General features: G+C 44.7%; 2 protein-coding genes across 10 annotated transcripts in view; one reads left to right on the top strand and one right to left on the bottom strand.

Annotated features, from left to right (window-relative positions):
• The window catches only part of COPS4 (COP9 signalosome subunit 4), a 314,835-nt gene that overhangs the window by 115,151 nt on the left and 183,852 nt on the right, over positions 1–15,832 (top strand). The gene's annotated exons all lie outside the window — the stretch shown is intronic.
• Positions 1–15,832, bottom strand: part of SEC31A (SEC31 homolog A, COPII coat complex component) — a 63,651-nt gene that overhangs the window by 24,202 nt on the left and 23,617 nt on the right. For all 9 annotated transcript variants that reach the window (XM_069092381.1, XM_069092389.1, XM_069092399.1 and 6 more), the window contains exons 11-18: positions 11,707–11,745; positions 11,276–11,353; positions 9,485–9,560; positions 8,813–8,991; positions 4,795–4,921; positions 2,303–2,448; positions 1,355–1,528; positions 174–350 (exon numbers count right to left, since the gene is read on the bottom strand). In XM_069092381.1, coding sequence (XP_068948482.1) covers positions 174–350; positions 1,355–1,528; positions 2,303–2,448; positions 4,795–4,921; positions 8,813–8,991; positions 9,485–9,560; positions 11,276–11,353; positions 11,707–11,745 — 996 coding nt within the window. The remainder of the gene's footprint in view (positions 1–173; positions 351–1,354; positions 1,529–2,302; positions 2,449–4,794; positions 4,922–8,812; positions 8,992–9,484; positions 9,561–11,275; positions 11,354–11,706; positions 11,746–15,832) is intronic.

Raw genomic sequence — 15,832 nt, 5'->3', positions numbered from 1 at the left:
CACAAACATCATTTATAAGGCTTTACACACAATTTACAAAAATGTGCAACAGGACTGTGTGGGGTGCCTTCCTCCACTGAGGTAAAATGGCAAGGATAAACAACCTTCAGCATTCTCCAAGCTGAAGAGAAGTCAGAAATAGGGAGCCCTTCTGATGAGCTGTGGTTACTTACATGAGGATAATATTGCTGGGTTGGAGCTCGTGGCCCCTGTGTCTGGCCTGCAGCAGGCCCAGCTCCTCCCTTGACCACGTGATGTCTATCATAGAGAGCCCGAGAGGCCGCGTCCTGCTCCGACCCAGGCTCACCTTGTGCCCTGCGCAATCTGTCACGAAGCTGCACAATATTTGGCTAGAAAGAAACGAGGAAAGGAAACAAGAGTGATTGGCCCATGAGCTACCCGTGTGGCTGACCACTCTGGCCCTGGGGGCTAGCCAAGACAACCCTGCTTTCAGGTTCAAAAGAGAAAGGAAGGAAAAAAGACTATGAAGGGACTAGAAATTAAGGTTAGAAATCTAGTTCCGGGCCACCAGACGCTGCAGTATCCACATAATGCTTTTGAACAATTCCAAGTATTTTTCTTCAGAAAAATAATGGGAGTTTGTAAGAAATAAAAGCTTTAGAGTAAAGGCTTATGAAACTAGGAGCCAGGGCACCTCAGTGAATACACATCTGCCTGGGGAGTTGTGCCCAAAACAAGTGTTTACCAGTTGGGCAATCTCCCCCCTCTTCTACTGAGGCCCTTCCTCGCCTGTGTGGATCCTCACACCCTGGGAGCACATTCTGCCACACAGGAGAGGCCAAGGAATGGGCTGGGGGTGTGCCCCGCTGTCGTTCTCATCTCTGTCTTTGGCACGGCCATCCCTCGGGCCTAGATGCACTCTTCCCTCCCCTCCCCTGCCCACCCCGTCACCCCTCTTCCTCCAGGACGTACCACGGCTCCATGTCTATAGGAAGCCATCCCAGCGGTGACTTTGTGTTTCACCTGGTGATTGTCTCTGCAAGGACACGCACATCCTCGCTCTCTCCTTCGGAATGGGAGCTCCCTGAGACATGAGATCATTCCATGTTCTGTTCGCATTTCCACAACTCCCGGCCCAGGTCTGGCCCTGACTGAAGCAAGTGCTTCCTCAACACTTGCTGACTGATATTCTATCCCCCTGGCACAGCTCCAGGAGGCAGAGACACAACCCAAGACATGAGGCCAGCAAGATCTGTCCTCATGCAGGTGAAGTGAGCTCCTTTCCTCCAGAAGTCACCACTGACTGGAGGTTTAAATCCATGACTGGGTCCCATCTATAAGCATTAATCATCCATAGAAAAGAAAGGCAGGAAAAATGGTCGGATCCACTTACCTGACTGGTGTTGGCAGGGAGGAAAGCCAGAGCTGCCGCGATGCTGCCTTGGGCTGCCAACAAATTGGCATACTGACTCATTTTCTCGGCCAAAAGGGCCCCAACGGCATTAGCATCTGATGCCTGGGTGAGCTGGACGGCCTTTCGCAGGATGACAACCTTCTCAATCAGATCCTAAAGGAGAGAGGATGAAGAGACAAAGAACAGGAAAGGATGAATGCCCTTATCAAAATTGGATTCTAACCATCAGGGATACTCAATGCGGTTCAAAGCAGAAGGGTTCTTAATCCAAATATCACCCTCTAGCATGAACTATTTTAACAGGACTAAGGCCTGACTGACCATGCCAGCCAGGTATGGTGCCTCCACACCACCAGATACCAGCCTTCTGTTTCTGCCTCACCCTACACTTGGCCTGGTAAAGATCAGTGCCCACCAGTACTGCACCAAAGTGGGCACTCAAGGCTGAAGAAGGCGCAGGGGGCACAGGAATGAAAGCATGCCAGAGAGGGATCGATTTCTTCAAGGGTGGCCAAAACAAAAACCCATCCGAGCTGCTGTGGTGGGACATGTTGGACTAACTTCAAGCTTTCCATGTTGCCACTCACTCATAAAAACCTTTGCAAAAGGAGGAGTGTCTCAGTTGAAAACACCTCATGCACATATCTGGCAATCTAAAATGGAACCACTTTCTTTTCTTCTGCATAAGCTGACACAAAGCTCCTAATAAATACTTGCATTTCATTTTCAACAGATGAGTCTCTTAAATGACTCTACCTAGAAATAAAATCCCACAAAGAGAAACAAAGTTCAAACTAAAATATTACAGAGAAAGACTTTACTCATCAAGTGCTTGTGAAAAAATTCCTTTAAAAAGAGAAAGAAAATCTTCTCACAAAACTACCGAGCACACACAGCATCAACATCTTCTGTTTAACAAACACTGACCTGGAGCGACAAGGGGCTGCTTCCATCCTGAGCCTTAGTCCAACATGCAACTAGCTTCTCTATGTTCCCAGCGCAAATATAGCACAGACAGGCCTGGGTCTGCAGGAGAGGGTCCCTGTCATTCTCAAGCCTGGTGCCCAGCAGATCTAAGGAGGAGAAGTAAAAGGGTCATGGGTAGTCCAACCGGAGAGCATCTCTGCAAGCTGGAGGGAGACAGTACACAAAGGCCTGGACTCCACACCACCAAGACCAGAGTAAACGTCCTGTCTGAGATGCTTACTCGCTGGGCCAAGATGGGTGTTACTTAACCCTCAGCCTGTTTCTTTATCCATAAAATGGGGAAAATAGCATCACCTATCTGTGCTATTTTAATACATTTTGACATAACAGTCTGTATAAGTACAGGTTATTGGCATGACCTTGGAAAGCCCAGCTCTCTTTTTAGTAAGCTTCTGTTTCTTTCCACAGGGTCGTTATGAAGATCACTGAACATGTCAAGTGCTTTGCAAAGCTTTAAGTGCTATATAAATATTAGTCTTTTGGGGTTTCTTTTTTTTGGAGGGGTGAAGGCAAGGCAATTGGGGTTAAATGACTTGCCCAGCTAGTAAGTGTTAAGTGTCTGAGATCAGATTAAAGGATGTAAAGTCCTCTCTGCCTCCAGAGAGAGAACTGATAGAGTCTGAATGCAGGTCAGAGCAGACCTTTTTACTTTCTTTGGCTTTTTTTATTTCTGATCTGTGGGTTTTGCTTTTTGGGGTTGGTGACTTCACTATATAATCTGTATCAAAGTTCTTGCCTTCTCCAGGACTGAAGAGGGGAGGGAGAGAACTTAGAACTCAAAATTTTTAAAAACGAATGTTAAAAATGTTTTTTAGGGGCGGCTAGGTGGCACAGTGAATAGAGCACCAGCCCTGGAGTCAGGAGGACCTGAGTTCAAATTTGGCCTCAGACCCTAAATACTTACTAGCCATGTGACCTTGGGCAAGTCACTTAACCCCAACTACCCTACCATCCCCCCTCCAAAAAAAAGAGGAAAAAAAAAGGTTTTTGTATTTAATTTAAAAAGTACATTAAAAAAAAAAAATGTTTTAAAAGATGACTCTTTGGGGCAGCTAGGTGGCGCAGTGAGTAAGAGTGCTGGCCCCAGAGTCGGGAGACCCAGAATTGGTTCCAGCCTCAGATACTTAGCACCCATACAAAAAATCTGGCTGTGTAACTTTGGGCAAGTTACTTAAACCCAACTGCTTTAAAAAAAAAAAAAAGATGAATCTTTATAACTCACTAATAGCAGGAAAAAATAAACTTCCCAGACAGACAACAGATAAAATGAGTGTAATAAAGTTCCCCACACGTTTGGCTGCACATCAATTCCCTTTAAATACATATTCTCCTTTACCAATACATCTGTGTCCACAGCTTCAACATTCCTTTGCTATCTATGGAGCGCCTGCTGCTGTACAGAGGCGCAGACAAGCGAGTGGAGGAGGTGCGGGATGCCAGCCCTGCTCTCCAGGAGCTGACGCTGGCAAGGGAGCTCAGCACAAAAAAGGACGGGATGAGAGGCGACCTCTCTGTGCTCTTCCAAGCTCACGCAGCCATCAAACCCAAGAGCCCAGGAGGAGAGGAGCTCCGCCAAGGAGGGAGCGAGGCTCAGGGGCTTCCACCACCTCGCCGTGAACAGTCCAGGCTCCTCTCACTGTTGCCACCTCTGCACTCTCTGCATGTGGTATGTTCTCTGTGCACTGATGAAAGGGGGGCTAGAGAAGTCACAGGAGGGAGCGGCCACTCAGCTGGGGGCCCAAAGGGAGAAAGCAGAGGCAGGGATTTTATATAGAAGGGTTAGGTTTGGTCATAGCACGAGTACAAAGTCACAGATGCTGCAAAACAGACAACAGAAACAAACTGCCCAGTGTGGCGAGAGCACGCCGTCCGCGGGGGGATCAAACCCAGAAAGCCAATCGACTGCAGCGAGAGGATGGATGGCCAGAGACCCCACTAGTCCACAGCAGAGGAGACCGGGCTTGTACAAGCAGAGCTGCACAAAACGCCCTGGGGGCTTCCTGGGACGCCAGGAGGTCCTGGAGCAGGGGCTGCTGTAGGGGGCCTGGGGAGAGGCTGTGCATGGGGACACCCAGGTGGAAGTCTGTGGTATAAAGCAGAGAGGCCTGCCAGCATGGAAGAGAAGGGACTGAAGTGGCGGGGAGGTGGGCACGTCAGGGGCCAGGAGCATGGGAGAAGGGACAACAGGCGGAATGAAGTCTCGGGAGATGCCTTAGTGGACGGCTCTCTCTTCTGCTAAGACCCAGCCACAGGAAGAGATGATGGCTGAGGACAGAGAAGAGCGGAGCAGCAGAAGAGGAAACTGAGGACACATTGCAATATATTATATGTATAATGACAATCACATGATGTACGTATCGAGACACACAGTTACATATAATATAGAGTAACACAGACGTTTAACAAAGCTCGGAAAATTATCATTTTCTTACCACAAAGAGCTGAAAATTCATCTGGCCTGGCATAAGTCAACACAGCCGCTAAAGCTTCTCTCCAGTTCTTAAGGTCGCAGGACTGAACGATCTCTTTCCAATTTTTCATCACCACTGCTGTGATCAGCTTGGAAAGAGAGAGGAGAAAGAAAAGTCAATGCCTCCTAAGTGCTCTGGAAAAACGCGCTAGCATCAATCGGGCAAGTGCTCATCAAGGGCCCCCATGTGCCAGGCACTGTGCTGCGCCCCGGGGAGTCCCACGCTGATGAGAAGAGGCGCACACACAAACACACACACCACACAGGCACCAAGCGGTCAGACAGGAGACGGCTCAGGAGGGAGGACTCCCAGTCTGGAGACCAGTGAGGCTTTGGCGGGAAGGCACTGCTTGAGCGGCATCTTGGAGGAAGCAGCCCACTCCAGGCAGGGGGTCCTGCCAGTGCAAAAGCATGGGGGGAGGCAGCACATGGGGTTAGACAGAAGGTCACTTAAGCTGGACCTCGGGGTGCCGGAGAGGGGTGTGCAGACGTCATATGATGCCACACAACCAAGTTCCAAAATCAAATGACATGACAGAAGCAAGAATGTGAAAACGGATAAGCTGAAGTAATCCGGATGTTATTTTTACTATCCTTACAAGAAGCCAGAAAAGGATGAGCAAGAAAACAAACTCCTACCAAACAATGGGAAAGAGAGAAGAAAGGGGAGTGTGGTCAAGGGGAAATGAGATCCTGGCAGGCCTGAGTCACTTCAGGATTGCTTTTTCCTCAAAGACAAACGCTTAAAAATAATTCTGAGACCTCATTTGCTACTTTATTCAGTATTTCAACTTCCCAACTGACCTGGTACAAACAAGAATAAATTCATGTGTCAAGTAATTTCAAAGTCCCTAAATGTGGAAGCCCAGACACAACAAAAGTCAACCCACAAACAGTAACTCCTCCTATGAAATTTGGTATCGTCGCTTTGGGGCGTGATTCATTCATGGGATGGGTAACCCTAGACTCTCGCAGAGCTGCTGACGCAGACAAAAGCGCTCCCTGATGGCCAGCCCCGCTGCTGAGCCTCTCGGCACTGGCCCGGCCTCGTAGCTCTTCCCCATCGGTGCTGGCCCCCCACGGTGCATGGACTGACGGAGCAGCTCCAATAGGCATTGTGTCCCTGCGTCCCCAGGGCCATACCGGGCACGTGGTGGGTGCTTGTTTGTCCAATCAGTTTTCCTGGCATGGATGGTCAGGTGCCTTTTTTGAGTGCTGTGTACTCAGCACGACTCCACAAGCAAAGAAGAAGCTGAACTCTCAACAGAGAATTCCTCATCAACTTGTATTCTTGAGATGGACGTGCTCCCTGACGGAGGCCAAGGGCTTTCTGACTATTCATTCCCCTGTTTTTATGCTTTGTCTGATATCAATGATGAGAGGGCTCAAAGAGGAGGATCTCTAATTCTAGCATGAAAATACCCTGTCAGAAGAAAGCCTTGAGGGCAGCAACTTGTTCTCTCTACAGCCATCAGCCAACTGTCCTGTGTAATGAGAAAACCTTCCTGTCCCTGCTAACACCTCGGCAAGGGCTGAGAGAGGTGTAATTATTTACACAAAAATTTCCCATCAATGGAAAAGGAGACCTGAAGATCCCTCCGACATCCTGGCCTCCCAGATCATCAGTGCACTCACAAGCCTTATGCTTCCAAAGTCTGAAATTCCTCTGACTGGTGGAAGATTGACTTTTCCATAGGGGGGGATGGAGGAAAACTCATAAATGGATCCCAAGACCACAGATGTAGAGCTCAGAAGTACCTGGGGGGTGGGAGGGCATCTCGTTTAACCAGCGACAAAAAGAAAGGCTCTATATACACAACAGTTGTGCTTTTTGTTGTGTGACAAACAACCAGAAATAATGTAGATACCAATGAATGGGGAAGGCTAACAAGCTGTGGCACATGGGCGTAATGCAATGTTACACCCCACAATAACTTTTCTAGGCCTGTAACCTGAGGGTACCAAAGAAAGACGAAAGGACTTGTGAACAAAAAAGATTTACAGCAGTTTTTTAGGTAGTGAAAAGGAGCCAGAAACGAAGGGGGTGCCCATCAATAGAGGAATGGATGTAACAGAACTCCATGAGGAGGGAAGGGAACACAACTAGAACAAGTCAGGCAGTAACAGTAACGCCGCAGAGACAAACGAGTCTGACAGTCAGGGACTCGGATCAGTGTCATGACCCACCAGGCTTCCAGAAGACTGATGATGATTTATGTTACCCAGCTCCCGACAGAGAGGTGACAGAGGCCAGATGAAGAAGGAAAAAATATTTCTGGATACTAACACATTCTAAGAGTTTGCTTTGTTTGACTATGCACATTTGTTACAAAGGTTCTGTTTTTCAAAAGGATTATTCACTGAAAGTGAAAATAAAATGCAAAAGGATTTTGCTGTGCTGTTAAGAAATGATTAACATGATGAACACAAAAAATGTCAAAAGAGTTACTCAAACTGATGGAAAATCAAAGGCAGCAGAGCCAAGAAAAGAACACATACAAGGACTATACCAATGTAAAAAGAAAGATAAAGCACCACAAAACGCCCATGACAACTGTGACTGGATGTTGAGAAATCATAGATGAGACCTAGCTTGGACCCAAAGAAGATACCATCCCCTGCTCCACAGAGGCAGGGCTCCAAGGGTATGGAACTTTTTGGATACGCTGATTCATTTTACTCAATTATTTTTTCCCTTCTTCCACTTTTTAGAAAATGTTTTGATAAAGATCTGGTTCTCAGAGGGAAAGGATGTCGGTAGAAATGCAGGCAGTTCAAAAACAAAAGATATCGATAAATATCTGTTTTTTAGATGAAATAAAATCCTCTTCAGAGAGATCACAGCCTATCAAAAGGTGAAACTGATGACAAGTCAAATAATGAAAACTGCTAAAAAAAAAACCTCATGCACTGATGAATCAAATTTGCTGTATTTAAAGAAATATTTCCTATAAAAAAAGTTAGTTCTGGACAATATACAAAAGAGCACCATTTTAAGGAACTTATCTTAATAAGATATATGATTGGGGGGAGGGGGACAATTTTTTAAAGCAAGACTTTAAAATAAAAATTTAAATGAGTATTCTTGTGTTCTTTGTATGCATGTGTGTGTTAAGATTACATACCCATGTACTGGGAGGGGGCAGGGTGGAGAAAATGACCCTTAAAAAAAATAGGCAGTCCCTTCACATTTGGCTTTTTCAGCATGGACATTATTTTAGAGAAATTTCATTATGATGCAGACTATTTTAAGAAATGGCATTTAGCTACAAAGAACTAACAGTTAAAACTATATTCTCCAGTCAATGGGAGGACCTTGTGTGCTGACCCACCACTGACAGGTGAACTGGTCTGCCCTCAATGTGGAGTTTCATCAAATTACCCACATTCCTGGAACCTCCCAGTGCGGCACTGCGGGTTGGTGGGTGCTGTGGAGATTAATGTAGTTTATAAACTGAAGGGGACAGGCATATCTGAGACAGGATCTGAGAAGCGCAAGAAAAGCAAAGGGGAATGGGGACCACAAAAACACTCAGCCACCCTTCCCCTCAGCCTAGTCCAATGATGAGGTCACAGAACGTGGCTAAGAGCTGGACAAGAAAGCGAGATTTCTGCAGTTATCATCCAATCACCTAAGTGATGCTTCAAAGGGAACTGTTCTTTATAACAGCATGGCATCATCATTGTGCACAAACATTCACACCACTGAAATTACTTGGGTTAAAAACAACGAAGTTTGATTATCTACTGGGAAATTTGTTCCTCCTTTAAAAGTTAGTGCTAGGAAGGTAAGATAATATAAAAAAATTAGTAGGCCTACAACATGTTATCATACTGGTATTACTCTTCAAATCAAGTGAAAAAGAAAATTCAAAAAATCTGAAGGGAAAAAATGACATTTACACTTTTGATTAGGATATTTATATTAGGAAGAGAGTGAGAGATTTTATTTCATCTTTTATTCAGTTAAAAATACATACCCTGGTAATTTTGCTTTGAGTTTTTGCGAAGTATTTTTTCTGGGTTCGAGCCAAGAGCTCTTGTCCACCTGCTATGGCCAATATAATGGCATCTGCCATGCGGTTATCATGTAAACAAAGGTCAACTGCACTTTCAAAATTACCAGTCAGCAGAGCCTGAGTAATTAAGCCATCAATATCTGAAACAGGGAAATAAAACCACTAAGTTAAATTAGGTTTAGCATTAAACACACCAATCTGTGTTTTGAAGACAATGTAGGAAAATCCATTATGATATGGTCCATTCATTCCCTCTCTCAAACACACACACACACACACACACACACACACACACACACACACACAGAGGATATGAAACATTTATCTATATTTTTGGTGTTTCTTTAACTCCTGAAAGCATTTTCTTAAGCTTTATGAAAAATAAAACATTTTCCTAGTCTGGTTATATTTAAACAGCTTTGTGACGACTTATCAAAGTATCCTCAATTATATGGGACTCTGGCTGCATGTCAATAACTTATGGAACGACAACACATCGACTAAAAACGAACGTTTTTCCTTCTATCCCTTAGGCCAACTATAACAATCCTTAGGTTAGGAAATAACAGTATTTTCACTGGAAAAACTCAAATGCTTAAATTCTATCTGAAAATACAGTAAATATGCATTTACCTCCACTGACAGAAATATTAAATGTTCCTCCAACTGACGGAGAAATTTCAGTCTCTCGATTTTCCTCTTTGGTGCTCTTAAAGACAGAGGAGAAAGGATACAGTTTAGTGGAAAAATCACTATGAACTATCACATGTGATACAAGAATACACGACTGTGTCATGATAACCCGATGATACAGCAGACTCTCCCCAGGAATATGCCATTCTGCATCAGTGCAAAAAGCAAGGAGGTCTGGGCCACAGGGCTGCCCACATCACTTTCAGCCTTGGATAAATCACTGAGCTGGGCCTGTTTCCTCCACTGTAAAATGAAGACATTGATGCCTCGTCTGTGGACTCGACGGGGTGTATACAGTTAAGATCCAAAGATCTAATGCCTATGAGAACAGTGAAAAGTATCCAAGGAAACAGACCCCTCCATGACCTTTGTTACTATTTTGTCACTGTCATTCTCTCCTCAAGAAGCTTCAGCTTGAACCACCTCCAGGCCCACCTTTGCCTTAAGGATAACATATGAAGTCCTTTGTCTAGAATTTAAACTGCTATGGTGTCAAGTAGGGGAGGGATACTGGGGAAATACAGGAAGATCAACAAACATTTATTTTTATAAAGTCAGTGAGAGCCATAAATTAGCAAGAAAAGGAAACCTTAATAAAGTTGATCTTTTACACACCATGTTCAAGTACTTTGGAAAACACCATTTGCAATACCACATTAAGCACCTGTTTATTGCTGTCTATTGAAGTCTTCCAAAATGATACAATATTTACTAAAAATTACTAGCAGTCTGATCTTAAATACTTGAAGTAATTTTTTAAAAAGCACTTCGAATAATCTCTAAATTAATCTGCACCACACATTTTCCCCCTATAGTTTAACAGTTACAAAATTCACTGACCAACATCTTTAAAACTTACTAATAACAAAGTTCATGTGGAATAGTCTCTGTTATCAAAACTCTCTCCATGTGACTCAAAGTACAATGAAGAAGTTGAAGGTAAAGAGAGAAACATAAATAATCATGGAGACCAACTTTCCAGGATAAAATATATGAAATCAAAATATGTTTCTAGTATCAAATACCAGGGGGAAAAGGCAATGAAGGGATTATTGAGCCCTGGGTCTAAAGCAGAGTCCAGCTCACAGAGGAGTTTTCTCCCCTTCTTCACTGACAGTTACAGTGCTAGCAGACAGACACACACATCAGTGACAAGTTAGTAAACCTGCCTTTCCCTAGATCCCACACAGAAGCATCAACTCAAGGGCCTCCACCTCTGCCAACCAGCTACACACAGTGTCGGATGCTTTCCAAGGCAGACCGATGCTGCGCCCCTTCTCTGCCATGTGACCTTGGGACAGTCCCTTACCTTCTGCAGGCCTCCATCTGTTCATCCATAAAATGATGGAGGGCTGGGCTAGACAACCCCTAAGATCCCCTTCAGTCCTACAGGAATGATCTTATGAAAGCCACATCTGAGGCCAACAGGGCATTGTGGAATAAAATCTCCTGTCTTTCGCTTTGATATTCTGGTGGATCTCCTGGGCCACAATCTTGCTTCTAATGGCATATGGCATATACTCTGGAGAGCAAGATCAGAGAATGAAAGGACTGACCAAGGCCACAAACCCCTCAGTCTGAGGGTATGACACCCAGATCAAGCTAAGCACATAAACAGCTTCAATTCTACCAGTGCATGTGGCAAAGGGCTCAGAAAAACGCACGTTCAAAGTTCAAAGATGTACTCGGGAAATCCATGTCCAACAACTAAAAATCAATAAAGATAAATACCTCTCCAAAAAAGTTCTCTTCAGCAGCACGGCTCTCTTGACCATCACTGGGCGCTAGGTGGTCAGAATCTTTAAGAACCTGTGGCAGAGGAGATAAGCAGAGCAGGAGCTGAGAGAATGTCAGTGCACAAGGAAGCCAGAAGACCCAAGAATGTCCACAATGAGCCAGCCCAGAACACAGAGACAAGGAGAGAGAATACAGTGATGAGATGACAAACAGCCCACAGCACTTCTCATCCCCTTCCTCAGTCCACCCTCCGCTCACAAACAGACTCCACCCCAACAGGCAGGGATTCCTCCTCTGACAGAATTCACTTCATCAAGAAGCACACCCTTTCAAAGCAAGACTTAGTTTGTCATTGATGGAACAGGAAAGACAAAAGCGCCTCCAGCCCTTCCACTAAAGATGAAGGCTGGCTCCAGTTCTCTTACCAGTTCAGGCCCTTCTCCTTTCTTCAGAGCTAAAGCAATCTGAAACAAAGAAAGGACTGATTAGGCGGGATTCTGTAGCACTCGCCTCTTACTAGCTTATCGATGCCAAAATAATCCAGAATGCTGCTTAGTACATGGACAAAACAACTGGCCAGAGCTGGTTCTCCAACAGAACTAACTTAACTCATGAAATCCTAACAAGCTAACTCGCCCTGCTGCTTAATGATGAAAAGAGGCGTTTTTCTCTGTGCTCGAGTTCAAATAATGCACTTCATTCTCAGTGCCCACGCAAAAAAGACTGGCAGTAAAAAAAGAGCCACTGTGCAGTGAGGATGTATTTTCACTTCGATTTTTTTTCTCCACTGTTGGCTACCTGTAATACCTTTATATTAATTTAATGTCCATCTTTTTGCAAAACCCAAAGAAAGTGCCTATATAGCACTAAGTACATTTTAACTGCTTAATAAATATTAAAAACCTTACCTATCTTATAAAATAACAAAGGAAACAAGGACTTTGGTCCTAAGCTCAGACTCCAAATCTCAAGTATGTTGCTAAAATTAGAAGAAAAAACTATAAATGGGGGCAGCTAGGGGGCACAGTCAATAGAGCACCGGCCCTGGGGTCAGGAGGACCTGAGTTCAAATCTGGCCTCAGACACTTAATACTTAGTAGCCATGTGACCTTGGGCAAGTCACTTAATCCCAAGTGCCCTGCCTTCCCCCCACCAAAAAAAAAAAAGAGAAAATACATATAAATGAAAAACAAGCCCATATATATCAATGACATCGTTTTTTATTCCTCTTCTTTCAGCTAAAATACATGCAAGTATCCTCCTCTACTTAAAATTCCTAATTTATAACAATCATTTACAAAAAATAAAATTAGGCTAGGGGCGGCTAGGTGGCCCAGCGAATGGAGCACTGGCCCTGGGGTCAGGAGGACCTGAGTTCAAATCTGGCCTCAGACACTTAACACAAAACTAGCCGTGTGACCTTGGGCAAGTCACAACCCTAGTTGCCCTCCAAAAAGAAAACAAATTAGGCTACCACGCAGTATTTCCTGCTGATTAGCCGTACTGGTCAGAACCGAAGTGTTATCACATGTGAAGTGAACGTCTTCACACCCCACTAAGTCGAGCTGAAAAGCCTGGAAATCACATCTCTGCGCAGGTGGTTCTAGAGCTACTGGGGAATGAGACTTGTCCTTACAGATCCTGATGCTATCGCTGCTCAGCTGTGTCCGTGTCCGGCTCTACATGAGCCCACGGACTTCCGCTGGGTTTTCTTGGCAAAGATCCTGGAATGGCACCACTTTCTTCTCCAGAATATCCTCATTTTACAAATGAGGAACTAAAGCAAACAGGGGTTAAGTGACTTGCCCAGGGTCACACGGCTAGTCTGGATCTGAAGTCAGATCTCCCTGACTCCAGACCCAGTGTTCTACCCACTGCACCGCCTAGTTCACTGAAGCTATCTCTAGAGCATGGGGGGCATGCGTGCCACAGACGAGGGCATTTATTTAATGAGATGATCATGCTGGTGTCTCTGGGGTATGCATTCTTTACAAGTAGATTCTTCAAGCTTGGCTCCACAGAACTAGGAGAAGACAATGCCCCGGCTCTTCTGCAGAGATGGGGGTCAATGGGTGTGGATCACTGTATAAAATGTCAGATTTTTTAAACAGATTGATTGGTTTTGCTGATTTTTTTCCCCTCTTTCTTCTCTTTTTTTATTTTTTTTTTAATTTCTTTGTTACAAGGGATGATTCTCTGGGAAGGAAAGGAAGAAATATGACAGAAATATGGGGGAAATCTAGGTGATGGGAAAATAACAGGTATCACTAAAAATCTGTTTTTAAAAAGAAAACAAACTATTTATTTACCATATAAGCAAAGTACCGATATAGTGGTTCAAATCTTAACTCAATTAAATCAATGTTTTTATGGCACAGTGACCAAGGATTTCATAAGGCACTGGTGAGTTTGCAGTAAAAAGTATCCACTAGGGACAAAAGAAAAGGACATCAAAAAAGTTCTGAAATACAAGGAACGGCTCTGCAGAGACAACTAGAAAACCCTTCTCTTTTCTACAATAAACACGTTTTTGTAGACATCCTGGGGTCAGGAATACAAGAAAATTTCACCCCTTCTCTAATTTCACCACCCAGCATTGTTATCAATACATCCTACAAACACTCATTATAGGAGACCTGGCATGACAGCAATGTTAGCCTCAAACATCAGCCATTCGCCTACCCCTACAATACTGCCAAGCGCCCATTATTCTGTTTACTGAACACAGTGAAGACCTCCAGGAGCATCAAGAGTCCGGAATATACAGGAGCAGGAAAAATGCACATGGCACTATGGCATCTTCATTTTTCACAAAGGACAGAGTACAGGAATGACTAATCTACTCAGCAAAGGAGCAAAAACAGAGACGCCCCTAAGACTGTCTCGGCAGTTTCAATGACAGGTTTGGTAACATGGGGAGGGACACTCTGCTCATCAGCAGGCTGAACAAATTCATTCTCAAGTTTTAAACCTGGGAATCAGCAGAATGAAATACAAACCAATCTCGGAAGGCCTCGAATGGTGAAACACAGCAAAGAGAGAAGAATGACGGCTTTAGGAATGCCAGTGTGAGCAGGGCAAGAGCGGCACACGGAACAGCCAGCCATCTAGCTAGTTCTAGTTCCTCTGCTCCTTACAAGGGCACAGAACCAGAACCCTCTTTCCTGTGTGGATCAGGAATCTGTGTGTGTGAACTTCAACTTTAGGTTCACAACTTCCACAACCCATCAGGGCAACACCGAGCCCACAGACAGGCTCTCCTCACCACACAGGGTTTTTTTTTTTTTAAAGCAATTGGGGTTAAGTAACTTGCTCAAGGTTACACGGCCAGTTATTATTTCTGGGTGTGGTGCTGAGTATCTGAGCCTGGATTTGATCCAGGTCATCCCGACATGGGAGCCGGTGCTCTTACTCGCTGAGCCACCTGGCCGTCCCTAAGCAATCAGGGTTAAGTAACTTGCTCAAGGTTACACGGCCAGGTGTTTCTGGGTGGGTGCTAAGTGTCTGAGGCCGGGATTCGATCTCCAGGTCATCCTGACACTGGAGCCGGTGCTCTTACTCGCTGTGCTACCTGGCCGCCCCCACACCACACAGGTTTTAATTCATCCATGCCCTCTCCTCTCAGCACTGTAAAACACTGGCTAACTGTAAAAAGGACAATGAACACAATGAGCATTCATGACTCCAGAGGACTGAGGATGGACTTCAGGTGAGACACACATTTCTACGCACAGCTAGTTTAAAGAGGTGTCTTCCTTTTCTCTTTTCTCAGTAGGACGAGGGGTGGGAAGAAGAGAAAAGAGACTTGTTCACTTAAAAATTTCTTTAAAGTGGGAGGTGCTACAAGCATGGAATGTTACAAGCACCTTCAGATGGGGTCCCTGCATTGTCAGTTTTCCTTAATTGTTTTATTTTATTACAAAGAGACCTCTCACTATAAATGTTTGTAATGTAAATATAAAACATTCATAATTTTTTTAAAAAACCCTTGCAAAGATACCAGTGGAGCACACAGGCCATGCATCCTCCACCATCAGCCAGCTGACTAGCCCACCTCTTTGTCCAGTCAGATCTGTCTGATGAAATCCATTTTTTGTTGTTGTTTTTTGGAGGGGGAATGGAATGAGACAGAATGGAACAATCTGAGTTAAGTGACTTGCCCAGGGTCACACAGCTACTAAATGCCTGAGGCCACATGTGCACTCAGGTCCTCCTGACTCTAGGGCCAGTGTTCTATCTCTGCCCCTTGTCTGACGGAATTTTGCCCACAAAATTCTTTACTGGAAACATGTCAGGATTTACTTATGACTGATATATGGCTCTTTTCTGCTAAGAATAATGGTGTGAAGGGGCAGCTAGGTGGCGCAGTGAATAGAGCACCGGCCCTGGAGTCAGGAGGACTTGAGCTCAAATCCGGCTCAGACACTTACCACAAAACTAGCCATGTGACCTTGGGCAAGTCACTTAACCCCAATTGCCCTTCAAAAAAAAAAAAAAAAGAATAATGGTGTGAAGATGAGCTCTTACTTCAAGGAGAAGTCTGGGGTCATT

The sequence above is a fragment of the Petaurus breviceps genome, unplaced genomic scaffold (assembly GCF_028583685.1).
Source record: "Petaurus breviceps papuanus isolate PSGF00001 unplaced genomic scaffold, PetGlider_PUasm1.0 126, whole genome shotgun sequence".
Lineage (NCBI taxonomy): Eukaryota > Metazoa > Chordata > Mammalia > Diprotodontia > Petauridae > Petaurus > Petaurus breviceps.
This window is presented reverse-complemented; position numbering and strand designations above follow the sequence as displayed.